Source organism: Calypte anna, chromosome 5 (assembly GCF_003957555.1).
Source record: "Calypte anna isolate BGI_N300 chromosome 5, bCalAnn1_v1.p, whole genome shotgun sequence".
Taxonomy (NCBI): Eukaryota; Metazoa; Chordata; class Aves; order Apodiformes; family Trochilidae; genus Calypte; species Calypte anna.
In genome coordinates, this window is record NC_044250.1 from 2025729 (window position 1) to 2045830 (window position 20102).

General features: G+C 41.9%; 1 protein-coding gene across 1 annotated transcript in view; it reads left to right on the forward strand.

Moving 5' to 3' along the window:
* ABTB2 (ankyrin repeat and BTB domain containing 2) overlaps nt 1–20102 on the forward strand; it is a 111944-nt gene that overhangs the window by 82266 nt on the left and 9576 nt on the right. The window contains exons 4-8 of the mRNA XM_008498297.2: nt 9081–9233; nt 13539–13704; nt 16624–16713; nt 17169–17270; nt 19208–19304. Coding sequence (XP_008496519.1) covers nt 9081–9233; nt 13539–13704; nt 16624–16713; nt 17169–17270; nt 19208–19304 — 608 coding nt within the window. The remainder of the gene's footprint in view (nt 1–9080; nt 9234–13538; nt 13705–16623; nt 16714–17168; nt 17271–19207; nt 19305–20102) is intronic.

The window sequence follows — 20102 nt, forward strand, 5'->3', positions numbered from 1 at the left end:
CTTCTTGTAAGTAATATTGCTTACAGAATCCAGACAGATTAAGAGTTAGGTCTGTACAGCACTGCACTGTGCCAGGTGCTGAGTGCTCAGTTCCCTGTTGTGGCTGCCAAATTCTTCAGGAAGGCTCTCCCTGAAGAGTTGATTCATTAGAACATCACAGAAGCATATGCTCCTTAAATGACTTTCCATCTGGGCATCCCATTCTTCCTTATACAAGCAGCTACAATATTTTAATTAACTCACTTTGGAACCTCTGCTAAACTTTCTGTGTTGAGATGCTCAATAAGCTTAAGGCTAAGCAGCCAAGCTAACTTGAAATGACTGTACATGCAGAAAGGGCATTTTCCCAGTGATGTGTTACAGTTTTGTCTGTGTACAGCTTTATTCACACAGTCAGGGCTCTGAGGTACCTGGTGTGAAGAAAAGCAAATAAAAACCTACTTAATTTTCAAATAGTTTTGTTTCTTCAGTTTTCTTTGAGGTGAAAACTGGGAAAGAAATAACTCCTTCCCATATTTCATGTTTTATTGCTTACCCTTCCTTGGTGTTTAGAATGCAGCTCACTGGGTGTTGATAGAAGGGTTTATTCAAACAACAGGTAACAAAATGTTGAGTAGATGAAGCTTTTCAATTATAGTATTTTTCTCAGCAAGCTGAAAAACAATTGTACACATTGCACTTGGTGTTAGAATTGATGCATGTTTAACTTTGTAAGTTTTAACATATTCATTGATGCTTCTGTGGTTTTAGGTCTGTTTGCTGGCTGAAGAATTTTAGGGAGGCTGAAAAGAAAAAATAATATTGGTATTAGAAAGAAAAATGATTGGTTTGTCATGCTTAGTCATCAGCTGAGAGAGGAGCTGGAGCTTGAAATTCCTCTATTCCTGTTGTAACCACAGCACTGCACCCTCTGCAGTGGTCAAAATGAAGCAGGTTGGACCTGTTGCAGGAACAGGTTTTAGCTGTGTGTAAGAAAATTCCATTCCCTTATACCCCATTAGAATCTTTATCTAATCTATTAATGTAGGACTATTTAAGTGTGCCTCTTTAGAGAGAGAGATGGGGCAAGAGATAACCTTGGTATGGAGAGCTGTATGGCAGTTGGGTTTCTTAATCTGCCTCCTAGTCAGTACTGCAGATGTCTTGGGTATAAACAAACATTGCTGGTGCTTTATTCAGGCATTTGCAAACTCAGCATAAAATCTGCAGTTCTGTAGTTGAGAGTACAGGAGATATAAAACTTCTGTAGCATGATAAGTGCATGCTTCTGGCCTCCTCTTTGGGCCAGTAGTCTTGACAACTGCATGTATGATGGTGTCAAGATTTCTAGGTAAGTGCTTTTACATCTCTCGTTTGCAAGAGTGTTGTTTGTAAAGATTCTCCCTGCTTCTGAGGGTGAAATAAATGTGTTTTGAGGAATCACTGAAGTGACCTGCTGGATTCTGCAGTGCATGTGTGGATGTCTTTCCCCTTCTGGAGAAACTGGGACAGAAGTTGAATGTGTCAGCTTTAGGACCTGACAAACTTTGAAAGGCTTGAGAGCAGACTTGCCAAGTTTCATGGCATTTTGTCAACTCTGGCTATTGTTTGCAGCATGTAAATTCATTATAACTGGAACTCTACAACTCTGGCCTTACATCTAGAAACCTTTTCCTAAGAAAAATCAACCCAGGTTTTTATCTCATTTCAGTAGAAATGACAGGAGGCTGCTAATATCCAAGGCAGAAAAATCATCTTAGCTCAAATTTCCATGTGCCCTATTTCCATTCTTCTTGGTTTGAACAAACTGTTACCTGCTGAAAAATCTCCTGCAGGTGTACATTGAGGTATTGAAGCCCAATATTCTTATTTAAAATTCACCAAAAGTTCATAGGCTGTAAGAGTCAAAGCAAAAAGTGTTCAGCAGCAGTGTTAGCAGATGTAAATAACCATGCTGAAAGCAGCTTTAATAGCTGGAATTTCTGGCATCTGCTGGGAAGCACCACAGCTTCAACTGTTGAAATTTAATGCAGGCATACTCTAAATTTAGGGTATTTGGAAACTGAAAGAATCTGAGTTTTTCCAATTAAGTCCACCTACCAGAATCCCAGAGCTAAGCACTTCTGTCTGCCCTTTGTAGTAGTGCTGAGGTTCATTGATATCCACTGACACAACCATAAAAATCAAGGTGATGAAAGCATAAGAAGAGTTTGAAATTGGGAGATTTCACAATATTAAACACAAAATGGGAGAGTGAAGGTATTTCTGGTCTGATTTAGGACTGACTTCATTGCAATGGTGGCTTTCTGTAAATTCAGAACACTTCTGTTGCTTCTATTTCTTATATTTTTCACTTACATTGCACTATTTATTCACTTACATTGCACTCCAAAGCATAATGCAAACTTATAACTCAATATACTTTCCAATAATAAAAAAAACCCCAACACATTCATTCACCACTGATACAAAACATCTTTGGATGAAACAGAACTCTCAATTTCTGCATAGTTTTAATATTTTCTCTTTTCAATACTTTAAAACAAGGACTAAGGAATAAAACAGAAGCTCCTTGAAGACAGCAGTGAAATATATTCCTTGAGCAGCTTGCCATAAGGACAAAGTCCTGCTCTCTTGCAAAATAATAATTTTTAAAATGTCCCACTGGCATCTATTTCATCCAGCAGTGATGTTGCTCCTTGTAATTTTTCATTCATGACAGACCCTGTGTGCCTTACCTGGTGCTGACTGAGAGAGCAGACAACTGCCTATTCATTCACAAATCCCTGTGGGCTTGATTGTCTTTTATTCAAGAAAACTCTTAAATTTTGGCTGTTTTCTGAGACATTCTGTGGTGGTGATGCAGCAGCCAGAACCTGGGCTGAATAATGGCACTATTTGGTGGGGTGGGTACCTGATTTTAGCACACACATTACATCAGTGCACCTAAGAGGGCTCCCAAATCAGCTCTTTTCATCCACACGTATTGGTGTGCTCTAATTTCATGTTAAATTAGTTTCTGGGACTTCTCAGATTCCAGGAATGTGAAAAGCCAAAATACTTCTTAGATTTTCATTAAGAAAACACTGACATCAGCATGAGGTGAGACTGATGTTACAAGAAGGCCACTCTCAGGGTAGCCTGACAGAAGAACCATGTCAGTCAAGCAATTAGAAAAACAGAATTTCATTAACTGTTTCTTAGTCCTGAAGAGGAAAGAATCATCTTTTAACCTCTTGATACCATTATTTTGTGCCTGAAAATGTCTCTTTTGAAATATTAATTAGGTTTTGGCTTGCCCTGTAAGGTAAATGAGAAACGTTTTCTTGTTTATTGTGAAAACCTTTTGCTTTGGTGAAGATTGTCTTTGTTTAGCTGAACAAACTTCTGCAGTTATGATTAAACAGTTTTCTGTGTTTCAGAACTGCACAAAAATATTTATCTTTCTGGCTTTTTGTTCACACACTTGAAACTCAGGAACTTCAGGCAATTTTTGTAAGCATGGCAATGCTCTGCCTGCAGAATTTTACAACTGGGCTCTGAAAATTAATTCTGGGATTGAATCTGGCAGATTGGTTTTGGCTTGAGAACCAGCATATGCTTTAACATATGCATGTTGGCAAATCAGGTTGAAGTCATAACTAAGGAGCTTCTTATCACAACCCTCCTGGTGCTATTGGGAATTCAACATCATGGGCAAAAAAAAAATTTAGGAAGGAGGAGACTCAGCCCTGGAGAGTGAAGAACCTCACTGACCCCAGATACATCTGCTTCCAGATAGCAATGTTTGGTTTTTTTCAGATTGCCAGGGTAGCTGCTGGAATGAACCATAGGAGTTATCTCTTGGTTTTTCTGCCCACAGGATCAAGGCTAATCCAAGAATAGCAGACACCCTGTTCTGGCTCTCTGCCCGTGTTTATCTCTGCCTATCACACAGCATGCTGATACAGGCTCAGTCCTTCAGCACACGCAGTTTGGATTCATCTCCTGCTCCAGAATTCACTTTCCTTTGGTGCTTTCCTTTGCAGCAGGAGCTGTAGCACATGGCAAGGTTTCCCCCAGCAGTCCCATGGGGTGGGTCTCAGGTACTGGGTCTCCCTTTTGTCAGACTGGTTCAGGGTGGGGGGAAGACATGCCAGCTATTGATTGCTTTCTGTTAGCAATTGAAGCTAACTGGGGTGAAATATCTTCTTCCCTTTTCTGTGAAGGTCTGGGACTGGCTTTTTTGTGGCAATTGTTGAGATGACCCTTGAATCAAACCCAGCATGGTCATTCCTATCTTTTTGCTGTGTTTGTGGGAGGCTTTTTTCAAATTTGGTAAAATATTTTGAGTCTGAAAGGAATGGTTCCTGATTTAAGCTGGATGTGTTTTGGAGCAAAGATTCTGTGTTTTTTCTCAATCATTGTTTCTGTTACATAATTACATACTCAGATTTTTTCCCTGCAGCTTGAAGAGGGATTTAGAGAATCCAAGCTGTAAAAATGCCACTGTTTTCCACATCAACTTGACATGGTTTAAGTTCTGGCTGCTCTCTTGCCTCAGAGTCGTTTCCCTCCTCCAATTAATGAGACTCCACTCTGTTCTCTTTTTGACTCTGTTGCCATCCTTGGGATTTTTCCATCCTTGTATAAAGTTCAAACAACACATCTTTTCCTGACCTCCCTCCTATATGATTCACCATTTTGTTGCAGTTTTACTCCTGCCTTTTTTCCTCTCTACATAGTTCTGCTCCTTGTGTGTGTGTGTCCCAGCACCCCTAACAAGGAGTCCTGAAAATCTATGATGAAAAAAACCTCCTTGGCAGCAGGGCAGTCACTCCCATTATCTCTACTAGTGATTCCTTTTAAGCTTATTCCTTTAAAAAAAAAAAAAAAAAAAAGCTTATTCCTTAAAAGAAAAAAAAAGCAGGTGAAACTGAGGTCTGGCTTTTTATAGCTATTCTTAACTCACTTTGTGTTAGTGAATTTGAGCTCTGACATTTTAGGTTAAAATGGGGCTGAACCATAAAGTTTAGTTCCAGAATTAAACCCAAACATCAGCTGGCTGCACTGAAAGCCTTTTTTTTTTTTTTTTTTCAGTCCCTTGCTCAAAGCCCAGTGATCTCTAAAGATTAGGGATTCTTCTCTGCCCATGTCCTCTGCTTGGTAAATCAAATACAGAGTAGTTATTATGGCCTACTCTACTCTGACCACAAGTATTCTGACATTTACCTGTGTTTTGCAATGCTAAAGTTTGTGTTTCAGATTTTAGCAGATGGAGCTTGCTCAGTTCTACCAGTTAGAAGAATATGGGAGACTGTGATGTGTGTGTGTCTCAGGACCAGCTGAGGCTGCCAACAGGGAGACAAATTTTCCCTTTTCACCTGCTTCCATTGGGACAGTCATTTCTTTCCTGCTTTAGGAGAAGGAGATTTTTGTTTAGGAGAAGTTTTTTCTTGCTGTTGCTGTCTCTGTTGGCTCCCTCTTTGTTTTGCTGTAGCAAAAATAGCATTAGGAGTAGAGAGGTGGCTGGAGGCAAAATGTCTTCTTCTTGCCTTGCTCTTCCTGTCTTCAGCAATCTTGTCACTGGGTCCTCCTGGGGACCCAGGCAGGTACAAGTGCATTGTCCTAGCATTCAATGCAGAGGAAGGATGACATAGTTTCTTAGCTCCTGTGGAGGTCTTTCCTCCTTTGCACACAATTAACTTCCCTCTGCTAAAAATGTCCTGGCCCCAGGGCTGTGTAAAATCCTCAGAAGAGGCCACTGGGGGATCAGTTTCCTTGTGATGTGTCTGGTGGCTTTGGAAGTCTCTGATCCCACAGTATCTCCTCAAGGGCTGTCACATGGGATCTCCAGGTGCCTGTCATGTTCTAGGCTAATCTAACCAAATAACCTTAGTACATTTTCCAGGGAAAAGTCACCTGCTGTGAGTTCTCTCCAGGTGTTGCTGCCACCACCCTTCTTGGTTATGTCCAAAAAACCCAACATGTTTCAGTTTGAACAAGCCCAAAACAGGGTCCATTCTTTCTCTGAGCACATCTCGGCCAGCTCCAGCTTCATCCCCTTGGGAACAGAATGGCTGTTCCAATTCTAAATGGAAAAATTTTGAAGTAACCTATAGCTAAAATACAGACAACACCTGACAGCCTCAGACATGACTGCATTTCTTTACAAGGTGTGTAGTAGGTAAGCAGTGTCCATTTTACTTTCCACTGCTGTGTACTTTCCTGGCTTACATGTGGCATCACTTGAAGACAACTTTATGGCAAGAAACTGAACAAAGCAATGGTGGCATTCCCAATATCAGAGATTCATTGAAATCAGAGCTTATGTGTCCCTATCCCTAGTGACCTACTGCTGCAAGCATCACAGTTTTTCCCAGGGCTCAGTCACTTCATGTGCAGAATTTAATGAACTGTCAAATGCTGCTTTCTAAATGTCAGGAAGTCCAGAGGAAAATGCACAGTACAGACCATGGCACAGATAGAAATGCCTAGACAGAAATTAATTCTTTAGCTTGCAGCATCTCCCAGTTAATTTTCCATTAAGGTTTCTCCCCTTCCCCCCCTCCAGTGTTTTTCAGGCTGTGAAATGATCAGTGTTTCCCTAGAGGCAGACAGATGCCCAGGTTAAGGACCACAGGGAAGATAATTGCATTTCTTTTCAAGAAAGAGAGTAATTGCATTTATTTTTTTTGTGCAATGCAACCCAATATTGGCGTTTTATTAAGTTGAACTGTATCTTTTTCTACTCAGGTTGTGGGATAATACAGCTTGTTTGATGGTGTGGCAGTGAGCAAAGAAAGAGCTGCAGGATAAAAGAAGGGGGGATGTGTATGTCAGGAGAGCAGGAAGCCCATCCTCAAGCTAGAAACTCTCAAGAGAAGTAAAGCTTCTAGCAAATGAGAAATTGAAGTCATTATAGTCACTCCTGATAGCAAAACGATTTATCAAACTTGCACAGAAATGCAGGTGGTGAGGTTGGGACAAACTAGGATGGCACTGTGAGCAAAACATCCTTCCTGATGTTTCTTTTTGCAGTCCAAAGTCTGCTCACCTTCAGGCACAGGATAAGGAGGCTGAGCTGAGAGTTTTAAACCCTTTGGAAAAATCTGGTGAGATTTAAAACAATAAACAAGCAAAAATTCTTTCTCCTTTCCTTTCCTTCCAAACCAGGCTTTTCATATTCAAGGTCTGCTTGTGCATCCAAGCCAGTTATAACCCTAGCACATGTGAATTTAGCACAAAATGGAAATTTCTCCATGATACATGTTATTTCAATACATACATATGAAGGCTCAATAGTATTTTCTCTTGGCTGACCACAGTCTCTTGCTGCCCAGTGCCATGTGTAACAGTTCCTAAGGTCTGGCTCATTACCTGATAAGATGATCAGGACTCAGTGCTGGATCACTGTGGTTCTCTGTTCAGCAATTTTCCCACCATTAAAGTGTCAGGGAAGCTGTGATGTGGCCTTAGGAGCTTATCTACCACAAGAGGTGGTAGATATAATCACTTGTAAGGTGAGTTTTTTCCATTGCTCCTGAGGTTGCACCCCATCTGACTTTGAGTATTTAATTCTGGTGCTTTCAGCCTACCTACCCTACCCCTCTGTCCTCACCACATCTTGGGAGCTTTGAATCCTATGCTAGAGGTTCTGATGAGTACATGGAGAGTCTGAATGCCTGAATTTAAAAGGTGTAAGTTACTCTTTTGCAGGGCAGATAAGGGTTGAAGTTCTCTGGAACAGTCTGCTGAAAGGCATCTCCCAAATGCCTGTTGAAAGTTGCTGCTCTCTCCTTTGGGACAACAGTCACCTTTGAGTTGGTTTCATCCCACCCCATGTATCTGGGACAAACTAGAAAGCCTAAACATGGAAAAAAAAGCTGGAAAAAAAAAGCCTAAACATGGAAAGCCTAAAGCTGGACTTCCAGAAAGTCTTTCCTCTAATGAGTTACGGGTAATTTTCAGAGTGAGGAATGGAGCAGACCTGATATTTTGGTAAAAGCAGGAGGCAGATGTCATGTTGAAAACACCCTTGCATTGGTAATCCAGGATTGATCAGGTTTCTTAAAATGGCTTCTTATTTTCTAGATGCTCTTTCTCTATAGAAAAGAAGGAACAGAGGGAAAAACAGTGCCTGTGTTTGTAAAGAGACAGTGTTTGAGAGCTCACCTGGCAGCTGGCAAAATGGAAGCAGATGGCATTAACTCTACAGAGTGGAGTTATTCCACCCTGAAGGATCTTCAAAGGGAGTTCTGCTTGCAGATCCCATAACTGAGAAAGAGTTTCTAAGGGCACTGGTGCTGCTGACTCTTACTGTGCTCCCATATGCATGCACACAGTTGAAAATGCCTTTCATGGGTTCAGCTGCTTTCATTAATACCAAAATCATTTTATATTTTCTGGTATGTGTCTTCTTCTCTGAAGTTTGTGTAGGAATTAGTACCTTCTCTCAGTTATTTTCTTTGGAATGCCTGAACGAAAGGGGCTTTTTTTGCCTCAGTGTTAATAGGATTGGGAATAACTGGAAATGGGAAGGGTGCTTGCAATTACAGCTGGCACTTCAGAGCCTTCCACCGGGGTGGCAGGTATCCTGGGGAAAAAAATCAAAGAATTCATCAGCTGAAGAGGATGGATAGGTGAGGTATCTTGTGTATATTATGGTACCTAGATATTGTTGGGGCAGTTGTGCAAAAATGGAGGCCTGAGCTCTGCAGAAATGTGAAAAAACATTGGCTAGTGCCAAGGACCAATGGAGGTTGTATTTAATTAGCCTGGTTTCACTGAAGTTTCAAACAGAATCCGTGCAGTGTATGAGCAATGGAGCAGCCTGGATCACTTAGAGCAGCACACAGAGTCATATAAACTGCACCCCTGGGATGAGAGCCCTGCTGATCCCACACTTTGTGTGGGACCCTGGAGCAAGGGGGGCCCATTTTGGGTAAGAAGCAGTTCAGATAACCTTGACAGAGCAGTTTGTTCCCTCCACCTGCTGTGACCTCCCAGTCCTGCTGAGCAGAGGGACAGAGTTTTCCCTGCAGGTGGGTTTGCTCTGTGGCAGCACAAGGGATTGGGGCCATGTTAACTGTCATGGATTTTTTTTTTCCCTGTTTGCACAGACCCTTCATGCTTCTGCCACCACTGATGGAGTGGATGAGAGTGGCAATCACCTACGCTGAGCACCGGCGCAGTCTGACCGTGGACAGTGATGACATCAGGCAGACAGCCAGGCTGCTCCTACCTGGACTGGACTGTGAGCCCCGGCAGCTCAAGTACGTGGACTAAGCTTTATGAGCCCCTGAAGTGCTTGCAACTTCTTACGATATTCTTCTAGCTATGTTTTGCAGGAGGCAGATCTCAAATTGCTATACAGGCAACACATATTTTACCTTTTAGTATTCCAAGAGCTAAAGAAACTTTGGGCAACCGCTGGGACTGGGTGGGAGGATTTTGTCTCACGAAAACTTACGTAGGAAGAATGAGAGAAAAGGCTTAGAACAAGAATCTGTGGCTTTTTATGCTTCAGTCTTAATTCCAATGCTTTCTGTAATATCCTGATGGAATGTATCAGTAGCTTTTAAATTCCTCCCCTCACATATATATTGAACAGGAATTTATAATTAGCTTGGTTCATTAGCACATCACAGGTATTTTATTCAGGTTTGTAGTTCTCTAAGTTGCTGTCATTAGCACTGGTTTGGATATCAGGGTTACATCTTGAACTTTAGTACCAGGTAAGTGCTTATTTCTCGACAGAACTTTGTCCCCCATATACCTTTGGGTTAAGTGAGTGGGCAGGATGCATTAATAACAATAAATAATACTTTTATGGTGCTCTTAAGTGATGAAAAGATCACCTGAAATGATAAAAATACACCCTTACTCTCACAAAAAGCAACAAGAGGCTTTTAATCAGGAGTCCTGTATCTGAATTTATTGCTTTTTATTCTTCCTTCTGGCAGCCAAAAAGGCTGTTACTTTTTTGCTACATCCTCTGCCTTCCCATTTGTGAATTGAAGGGTAATACTTATTACCCACAAAAACTAATGCAAAGCTAAATTAGTCAGTGAAAATGATGGTGCAATTAGATGGATGAAAGTTTCATTTGCTGCAGCTTTCTCCTAGGCTTATTCTCTGTGCTCAGACAAGGTGCCTGAGAGACCCAGAGTGCTGACAGTCTTTTTAAAAGTGAAGTTACACAGGTGATCCTCAGCAGTTATTTAAACTCCTTGGCTTCAGACTGGAAGGGAGCAGCTGAATTTGGACTTGGCATCCAGAAAGCAGGAGCTGTATGTTGAGTCCTGGAACCTTTTCCTTCTCTCTTTTCTCTGCCAGTGGACGTGTGCTCTGTGGCAGTTAAAGCACACACTACTCTGGTGTACGTGTTGCTGGTAGGTACTAGCATAGGCAGCTTAATATGGGCTAAAATAATTTCACATATGTGCCTAATGCTTGCCAAAACCTTTGAAATTCTTTGATGAACAATACTGTAGAAGAGCAATCCAATCAAAAGTACTTCCAGTCATGTTCATGGTTTTCCTTTCAGTCTCTCATTTAGAAACGCTCTTGATATCAAAACTGAATTTGAACTTTGTGCTTCAGAGGCATCCTGCTCACATCCCACTCATATCCCACTCACACTGCACTGGTTTTTCCTGCACATTGACACATAAGACACAGGTGGTCCCTTACCTTTATAGATTGTATACCTTAAAAATAAAGAGAGAAGTGATTTGGGTGTTTGATTTTGCTGCTGATGTGAGCTAAAAGGGGAGACACTTAGAGACAGCCCACTTTGTGAAAGTGGAGTTTATCTCAGGAGCTTCAAACTGAAGCCTTTATGATAGAGCTGTGAAATTAAGGTCTTGATAGAAACCCAGGAGGACCAAAATAAGGGCTGCAATAAATAGAAGGAGGGAGGTATAAAGGGCCTCAACCCAGCCACAGTATGTGGGGTCTTTAGGCATAAGATAATTGAATTGTTCTGAACTGTCTTACTTGGGTTTTATCTTCAGAAGTCTAAGGATGTTCTGTGATGTGGGGCTTGAGAGAAAGGGCACTGTCTTCTTGCTGCATGAAAGATTTAAACTAATAGAAAAAAAGCGTGAGGTGAGAGCAGTGCCTCATTTCCAGTGCCCCTTATACAGTCCTTTAAAGCAGCCATGTGTATCTAGCCATTACAGCACACCGAGGGGAAATTTTGGAACTGAAGCCAAATTGATCCTTGGCTTGCTGTGTGACTGTAGGCAAATTGCAACTTGATTTTCCTCACATTGCACAGCCTAAAAACCATATAATGATAGTTTCTTGCAGCAGTGAAGCATCAGGTAGGGTGTGTTGAAATCCTGTAAAGAGAAGGTGTGCAAAAGAAGAAAGTATAATTAGTACAACCTGAAATTCAGACCTCTAATATCTGTTCTCTAACACAGACTCCTTGGGCAGTATAGTCTTCCACAACTACTGTTTGTGTCTTAGTAGATGAAGCCTTCTAATATGATGCTTTCAGTTTATGTTTGCCAGACAATTTACAAACATTCTCAGTACTCAGCTGTTACTGGATGAGTGATAATGGAGGTGGGAAAATGCTAGACTGCAGAGAACTATGTTTTTTTCCCCACCTACTTAAATGTAAATCTTGGGATTTTAATATTAAGTTATTATCATACACTGCTTTAAGAAATTATTATTGTTGTTGTTGTTATTATTATTCCTCACTGCAGACCAACTTTAAATGACTCACTACCAGTAGTTATAGCAGTAGTTACCATTTATGAAACCCAAAGCCTCCTGCCCCCTCCTTCAAGCTCTCCTTTCCCAAACCAGGACCTGAGCCCCATCCCTTTCCCTGCTCTCTGATGTCTCCCAGTCCACCTTCACTTTATCCCTTTATCCCTTGGGCACAGCTGGATGTACAGGAGCTGCTAACTGGACAGCTGCAGAGCACAGCTTTACCCTAGGAAGCACGTGAGAGTTTGTCTCTCTCCTCCACAGGATAACAGAGAAAACCTGCTGTGGTTACAGCAGCTGCACAACACTTGTGCACAAGTGAGCTCTTTCCCCCAGCTCTGGTAGTATGCTGTAAATCTTATCACACTCTAAAAGAAAAAGCTACTTTGCATCTCTCATGGAGGAGCTACTACTTTAGTCAAACAAGATTATTAATTTACTGGCCTAGCCCTAGGATTTATATGCCTAGCATTAAGCCCTTTTCCTCACTGTCCTCTTGCTCTGTATGTGTCCTAATCCAGTGCCTGGGTGTTTCAGAGATCTTGTTTTCGAATGCCAACTGCCTCAGGGACACATTTTATTTGCAGATGTATTTCCAAAGAGCTGGTGACTCCAAGACTATCACTTTGCTTCTCTGCTGACTGTTCCCCTAATGACACCCTGGTGCAGTTCCTTTCTGAAAGCAGCTGTGCTGAGATGCTGGTTTCCCCTCTACAATGAGAGGGGTCACCAGGCTGTGGAGGGATCTTTGTTAACTCAGGATATTGTTCATAGCATCTGCTCACCATTTGTCACCCACCATCAATGGATGTTCAGAAAAATGACCAGCTGAATTAAAACGTGATAAAGATTCTTCTTGACTCTTCTATGTGAAGTGATGAGTGTTTTAGTTATCTGGCAGGGCATACAAAGTTTCCAGAAGAGGTCAGACTCGTTGAGAGCATCTCATTTTTCAAAGGAACTTGGCAGGCTGCTATCTCACTCCCTGAGAGTTTGCTCAAGAGCCTGTCTTGAAAACCAGGCAGCTAGAGGAGAAGACATTGATCCAGAAATAACATCAAAGGGCTGACTCTATCAATGCCCAGCTGAGATAGGAAACACCTCTGATTTGGCCATGGCTCTTCAGTGAAGGAGATACACTTCCAGGTTTGGAATTCAGAAGTCTCTGAGCAGATAAACAGAGGATTTACAGTAAGCCCTGGGCTCCTTCCAAATGAGATAAAGGTCATTTGATAGTCATCTAAAGGATAAGGATTTAATAGAGCCTCATAGAAATGTTAATACACTTGATTTTCTTGACAGCTTGAGAATGTTCCACTACCTAAAGTTGGTAGTTTCTTTTTTGGAAAACAAAAATTAAAAAATAAATAAAAATCATTATCTCCTTCCAGAAATGCCTTTGATTCCAAGATCCTAACTAGTCTGGTAGGCATAGTTGTATCATGGCATTTTGTTATATACACTTTCTCTCAACCTCCTTCTCCTCCTTGCAACACCTTGTATTTATTTGGTGGTCCTGTAACAAGCAGGAAAATACAAATATTATATTCAAAACACACACAGCTAATTGTTTAAAGCAGCTGGGGTTTGGTGAGGTTTTTTGTGAGAAGCTGCACTAAAGAAACCTGGTTGCTGCAAGTGCTCAGTGAGAAGTAGCAGAACTGGTTCCTGGTCAGGAAATACCCCTCATGACAAGGAATAAGTGAGTGAAGGTAACCAGATTTTTTCAGAAATCATAATGCAATGGGGAAGGTACATGATAGGTAAAATCATGATAACTCATAAGCTTGATTTCTTAGGAGATGGAGGTAAAGAAAAAAAAAATCCAGGAATTCTTTTGTTCTTCACAGACCTGAATGTTGCTTTAGTTCCTTCCGGAGGCTGGATGCCAAGGCTGCTACTGAAAAATTCCAGCAGGATCTGGGTTTCCGAATGCTGAACTGTGGAAGGACAGATCTGATCAACCAAGCAATTGATGTGCTGGGACCTGATGGGGTTAACACCATGGATGATCAGGTATGCAAAACAATTCTCACAGAAATTGTTTGCTTGAACAAATTGCATGCTCCTTCCCAAGCAGCCAATCAATACATGAGGTTGTAAGTGTTAATTGCCTCTCCAAGGGTTTTCTAATTCTAGCTTGTGTTTTAGACTGAAAAGGTATCCCTTACAAACAAGCAAACAGCTCCCCAAAAAAGACAGTCAAAGCTTTGAGAGAATTGTTTCTTTATCAACTGGAATGTAGGTCTGTTCCTTGGATGGGCTGTCTCAGACACTGATGGAAGACAGGTTAATACTCTGGCTGTGAATGGAAAGTCTGATGTTGTCTTCATGCTAAGACAATGTCCAAATAAAGTGGGTTTTGCCAGTGACACTCTTCTGCTCCAACAGCCCAGATACAGTCTGGGTCAGTGGTGAGTGACCAAAAGGTGTGGCTGGCTGATGGCTTTCAAGTGTGAAGTGAGTTGTGTGTTCTTAGTACAGCACCAAGAACCCCAGTGGTTGGAAGTCCATCATCCTGATGTGTCTATTTTTTTTTCTTTTTCATTTTCATTTCACTTTTTTCATTTCTTTTTCATTTCTTTTTTCATTTTCCTGCTCAGCAGTGTTGAACCAGAGGTATTTGGTAGGCTGGAGAGTCTTTCACTGCTTCTACTTGTGCTGTCAGCCCCATCAAGTAACAGCGGTCTGTTCTCTGGGGCATCATTCAATGCATTGAATTAGCTTTTAATTAAAAAACCCCACCTCTCCCAAGTAAACACTCATTATAGGTGCCACAGCAATGAGAATGAGCTGTCATGTCTCAGAAGCAGTGGGATATTTAGCAGTAGGAAGGCTTTGTGTTCAATTAGAGAGGTGTTCTCATCAACAGCATTTTACTGCAGTGGCATTTCAGACCAAATTCTGAAACTCACACATCTTCCACAGCACTTTCCACCATCCTGCAGTCCTAAAGGATGTGTGAACATGTACACAAGTAGGAGCACAAACTATTCCTGCACAAGCTTTTATCTAGGTATGTAGTTATTTCTACATCCAATACAAGGAGCTTTGTGGTCACAGAAGTGGGGTATCACATCATAGTCCCCTTGATATTGACTTTATTAAAGTGACAAAGGAGGCAAATCTATACTGTTAAGGTCTGCCAATTCCCACATTTATTTTTATCATATTTTTTGCAGTTCTTGTTTATGCAGCCTTTTTGCTCTCTGAAAGCAGATTATTTTGCATGTGAACATTACCACCCTAACACTAAAGAAACTGGTGCCAAGGCCATCTTGGCACTGTGGGATTTTTTTACCTTTCTTCAGCAAGCCAGCAAACTTGGAGCTGTCTGGCTTTTTTTTTATGCTTAAGGAGCCTGAATTCTGCAGGGAACTCAGTTGAAAGTTTGAGGAGTCAATAATTTATGGTCTCGTCAGCCTCTTGATGCCATCTTCCAGCCACTCCCACTGGGAACGGGGGATTGTAGCATGCTGGCAGCTCTTGCTTCTTCACAGAATGCTGTTCTCATGTCTCAAAGCACAAAGTTTTGGCACTGAAGGAGAAGGGCAGGACAGGCACCCTCTGGAGATATTGTTTCCCTGAAATTTTCCACTCAAGTGATTCTGGAGCAACTCATCTCTGCAGCCAAAGGAGTGTCCTGCACTGCACTACCAGCCACAGAGAGTTAAATCCAGTCTCTAGCAGTGGATCTGTCACAGCTGGGATAAGAAACCAAATCTGAACTTTGCAGGTAGCTGCTTATGCCCCTCTCTGAAGGGGCCAATGCCCAAACCTGGGGAAACTAACATAGGCATGGCAAGAGAAAGCAGCTCTCTATGTCCTGTCATGGAATTGAATGTTTTAATACTGCCACCTGGCAATCTCAGTTCATAGATCTTGATTTCTTTTTGTCATTAATGAATCTTAAGGAAAAAAAAATAGAAAAAAAGCAAAAGGAAAGGTAAGTCTACTCAAACCTGGTAGTTTTAGGACCCTGTGGCAGTAAATACAGGTTTGTGCCTGCAGAGCCCAGTCTTAAATTCTCAATTGAGTTTACTTATCTGTAGTGAGAGAGGATCCTCCCAAGTCCCCTCAAAACCAAACCCCCCATCCTTTCCCTACCCCCAAAACACCTTTGCAAATGTTACTGCCTCAAATGTAGGAAAGCTTGGAATTGGGGCTGTTTTAATAAGACCTCTTTTCATACAAGATCAGAACTCCTCTGTGTGAGATGTCATTGTATTTGTGATACATGCCCCTCTCTAAACATGAAGCTGTATTATTACACTGAGCAGCAGAGAAAAATTCCTGTGAAAAATTCCAATGGTCACAATAATTAAGGGGGAGTGGGGGGAAGCTGTAGAGCTGTAGGATGTGAGCAGGAGTGGGTTTTACTCAGCCATTTCCTCTCTGTCCTTGGCTACTTTTGGAATGAACTCAGTAAGTAAGGCTCATTTATCTCATCATTCATTTCTGAGCTGTCATGGTTTGCTGGTTAAGTAGAATGAGAGAGATTTATGGGATTGAAATGCTGAAATATTGTGGCAAATAGGATTTTAGCAAGGGGGATAAACTGCCAAATAAATTCATCTTGCATCTTTTTGTGTTGTTTTGTGCTTTTTCGGTTCATCTGGCTACAAATGATCCAAGAAATGGTGTTTCTTTTTTGGCACCCTTGAGAAAGCCCAAACATTGCAGACAACACATGGATGGGGTTTTCTTTTATATTTTTGCAGTCTTGTCCCTTGATGTTTTGTCTGCACTCAATACTAGTGAGTGTCTTGTGCCCACTCTGCATAAAAACCAACATGTTTTGAACATCTGGTTATGCTGTCCCTACACACCTGCACACACACACTCTTCTATACTTTAGGATGCAAACTCACCATGTCTGTGACAGTTTCACTGTTGATAAATAAAGATAACTTTTTTTTTTTCCTTTTCCTGAAGGGTATGACCCCACTGATGTATGCCTGTGCTGCTGGAGATGAAGCCATGGTCCAAATGCTTATAGATGCTGGAGCAAATTTAGATATCCCAGTGAGTAACAGAGGACCCTCTCCCCATAATTATTCATCTGTTAACTTAGCAAGAGCTATTACAAAATCTCTCCTAGCAACCAAAGGCTTCATTTCTGGAAGCTTCTGAGCATGCTACTTCTTTCTGAAACCACTGCTTTGGGAATTGGGGAAAGAAAACCTTCAACTCCTCTTGGAGCACTCAGTGGCTCCAGTTCTGACTGACATTGGCACAGCAGGGTGAAGGGGCTTCCCTCCTGAAAGAGCTGCCACTGGGAGAGAAACCAGTAAGCCCATTAAAAAGGCCCAGGGGACTGGACAGTGTGACTAGTGCTGGCCATCTTCTCAAAATGGTCTAAGTTACTGTTCCCTGGGGTTGTCACTTACAAAGAAAAAAAGCCAATTATGTGCAAGTCTAAAGACTGCAGCAGACAGAGCCCACAGTGGGTAATAACACCCTTGGTTCCCTTCTCCCAGGTTCCCAGTACCTCTCCAAGATATCCTTCAGTCCATCCCGACAGCAGACACTGGACTGCTCTCACCTTTGCTGTGTTACATGGACACATCTCTGTTGTTCAGGTAAGCAGAGGAAATTCCCCAGTCAGGAATCTTTCCAGGAGAGGGATTGAAGTGCAGCCCCCTTGTTGTCAGGCTTCCTCAGCAAGGGTCTGTCACAGGCCTCCACATGCAGGTTGGTGGAAGCCTTCTAAAAACCAATGAGATTTGTGTGGTTTCAAAATGAGGAGAATGCAACTGATGCTTTTCCTGGGGAACTGTGACTTGATGACATAATTCCTAGCATAATATTGTATCTTTTTTCCTTTTTCTCTAGTTTCAGTATTTCAGCACCAGAATTACCAGAACAATGCTGCAAATTATTTCTTTGGTATTAGATAAAATAGGCCTTCATTTGGAGTAGTTACAGGTGGACTCCTTGATCAGGATGCTGTCTGACATTAGATCTTAATTGGTTTATACATTTATGTGTGCACAAATTAAGTGCCTGCAGCTTTCTGCTCTAATGGCATCAAATCAGCTGTAACTTCTTTTCTAATCCTATGTGGGAGCTGAGCCTCTCTCATCCTTCCCACTCCCTTTTCTGTGGAATTAACACAGAGGGCAGCAGAATGGGGTGGAGCCCTGGAAATCCTTCCCAGACTTCAAGAGGAATTCAAAACTGATCCCATCAGATAGCCAATTGCTGGTGAATTCAATTTGCCTTCTGCTCTGAGGGAAAAAGATTAAAAAAACCCAATAAGAAAGTAAAAAAAAAAATGTTAGCAAAGGGAGGCTGCACACACTCACTTTTTTTATTTGTGTAGGTTTTGTAAATAATTACAAAGCTTAGAGTCCACCTGGCAAATTGCCAGAGCAGCCTTTGGGATTACAAAGCTTGGACAGCTTTAATTTACATGTGAGATAAGAGTGTGATTCTCCCAGGAGATGGAGCCAAGTATGTCAAAGCTCCTGTTGGACTGCATTTTACCCACAATGTTTGCTTCTCTTATTTTGGTTAAAACTTCAAGATTACATAATTATTTTTTTTTTTCATTCAGTACCTATTATTGAAAGGGCAGAGCTCAGGTGTGAAGGTTTCAGTTAAGGTTTTCACTGAAATGGGTGTGAAGGTTTCAAGTTAAGGTCTACCACGTGACACTTGGCACCAAGAGTTGTGCTCTGCAAAATGTTTTATAATAAAAAAGTGAATGCATGTGCTGCTTGTGCCAAAGTCATCACTAACTGGGGCTGTTACATTGTGACAGTGTTAAACAACAGGGCCAACTGGACCCCTACACATAGTGGGAGACCCTCCTGAGGGCTGGTGATGCACAGACAGCCAGGGCTGAGCCTTCCTCCCATGGGAGAGGGTGCTCTGGGTGTCCTGATGCTCTCTGCCAGCCCTACCTGGCCATAAAAGATCCCCATTGTCTTGTAACCTTCTCCCCTTCATCCGGGAGGGGGGGATTTCCCTTGCAGCAGCTCAGTAAGCTCAGTGAAAGCAGGTTCTGTATATTCTGAGGTATGTTTGGCCTCCAGGGCTAAGTCCCTGGAGGAATCCTGTTTCCTGAGCACAGCGTGAAACTACACGAAATGGACTTCCTGCACTGAAGAGCAGCTCTGACTGCAGAGCTCTTTGGATTTGGAAAATTACAATTGCAAAACCATGGTCATAAAAGTAATTAAAAAACCTAAACCAACGAGGAGGTGATGTTCTCCAAGGTGCCAGGCTGAGCACCTTTCCAGCATAAACTCACTATGGAAAGCCCAGCAAAGCAAAAGGAAATAAGAAAACCCTAAACTGACATTCACGTGGAGACTTTAGTCCTAGGCTGTGCAATGAAATGCAAGAGAAATTTCCCTTGTAATAGACACTTTGCTTTTGCCTTTGAGATAATCCCTTTGTGTAGACTTCCCTAGGAATCTACTGGTTTGCCTTTTCAACACACAGCCTCCTCTGTTTTGTCTTTCTGAATTGCTCTTTTCTCAACTCTTTGCCTTTCATGTGTCGGTTGCAGCTGCTCTTGGATGCTGGTGCCCACGTTGAGGGCTCTGCTGCTAACAGTGGAGAAGACAACTATGCTGAGACTCCACTTCAGCTGGCATCAGCAGCAGGTAAGCTCAGCTCAGCCTCAGCACACTCCCTCTCCTCCCACCACAGAATAACCACAACTCATCCACCCATGGGCCCAGAGTCTGTAAAATGTGTTCAAGAGTAATTCCTGCATTCTGAGACACATTGCACACTGTACCACGGGTATGGTAAAGGTATCAAATGAGCAGTGCAGTGAGCTAGCTACTAAAAAGTCAGCTTTTTTTGGTTTTTTTTTTTTCATTTCTAAAGCACTTCTAGGAACCCTGTCTGGTTGGCAGTGACTAAAAGCTGTCATCGTGTGGCAAAAGCTTGATGGGCACAAAATGAGTGTCTGCTTTTGCTGCTTGTCCCAACACTCACCTCCTGCCAGCAGACTCCACAGTGAAACTGACTGAAACAACTCCTTTGCACAGGGCAGCAACAAGGAACATAAACCAGCTACTGTCTAGTCAAGGCTTGTCTTGGATCTAAATAATGTCCAGCTGCAAAAAATAACAAGTTTAAATTCAGCCTGGAGAAAAATAACTGCTATGGAAAGAAATTTGTTTTATTAATTTAATAAATACAAGTAAAATTTTGCAGTGCTTCTACCTAACTGGTAGGAGAAGAGTTTCATGTTCTGTGAACAAGTCTGTGCTAGCTTAAAAGTACCTGCTGGGTTTCCACACTTTTCACCTCTGTTTTTTACTTTTTTTTTTTCCCTTCATTACTTTCTGCTTCATTTCTGTGTGTTTATGAGGCTGAGTCTCTCTGGCTTACTCTGCACCAAGCTTTACTGAAGGGATCAAAAAATGGCCTCCTCCTCTCCCAGTGACAGA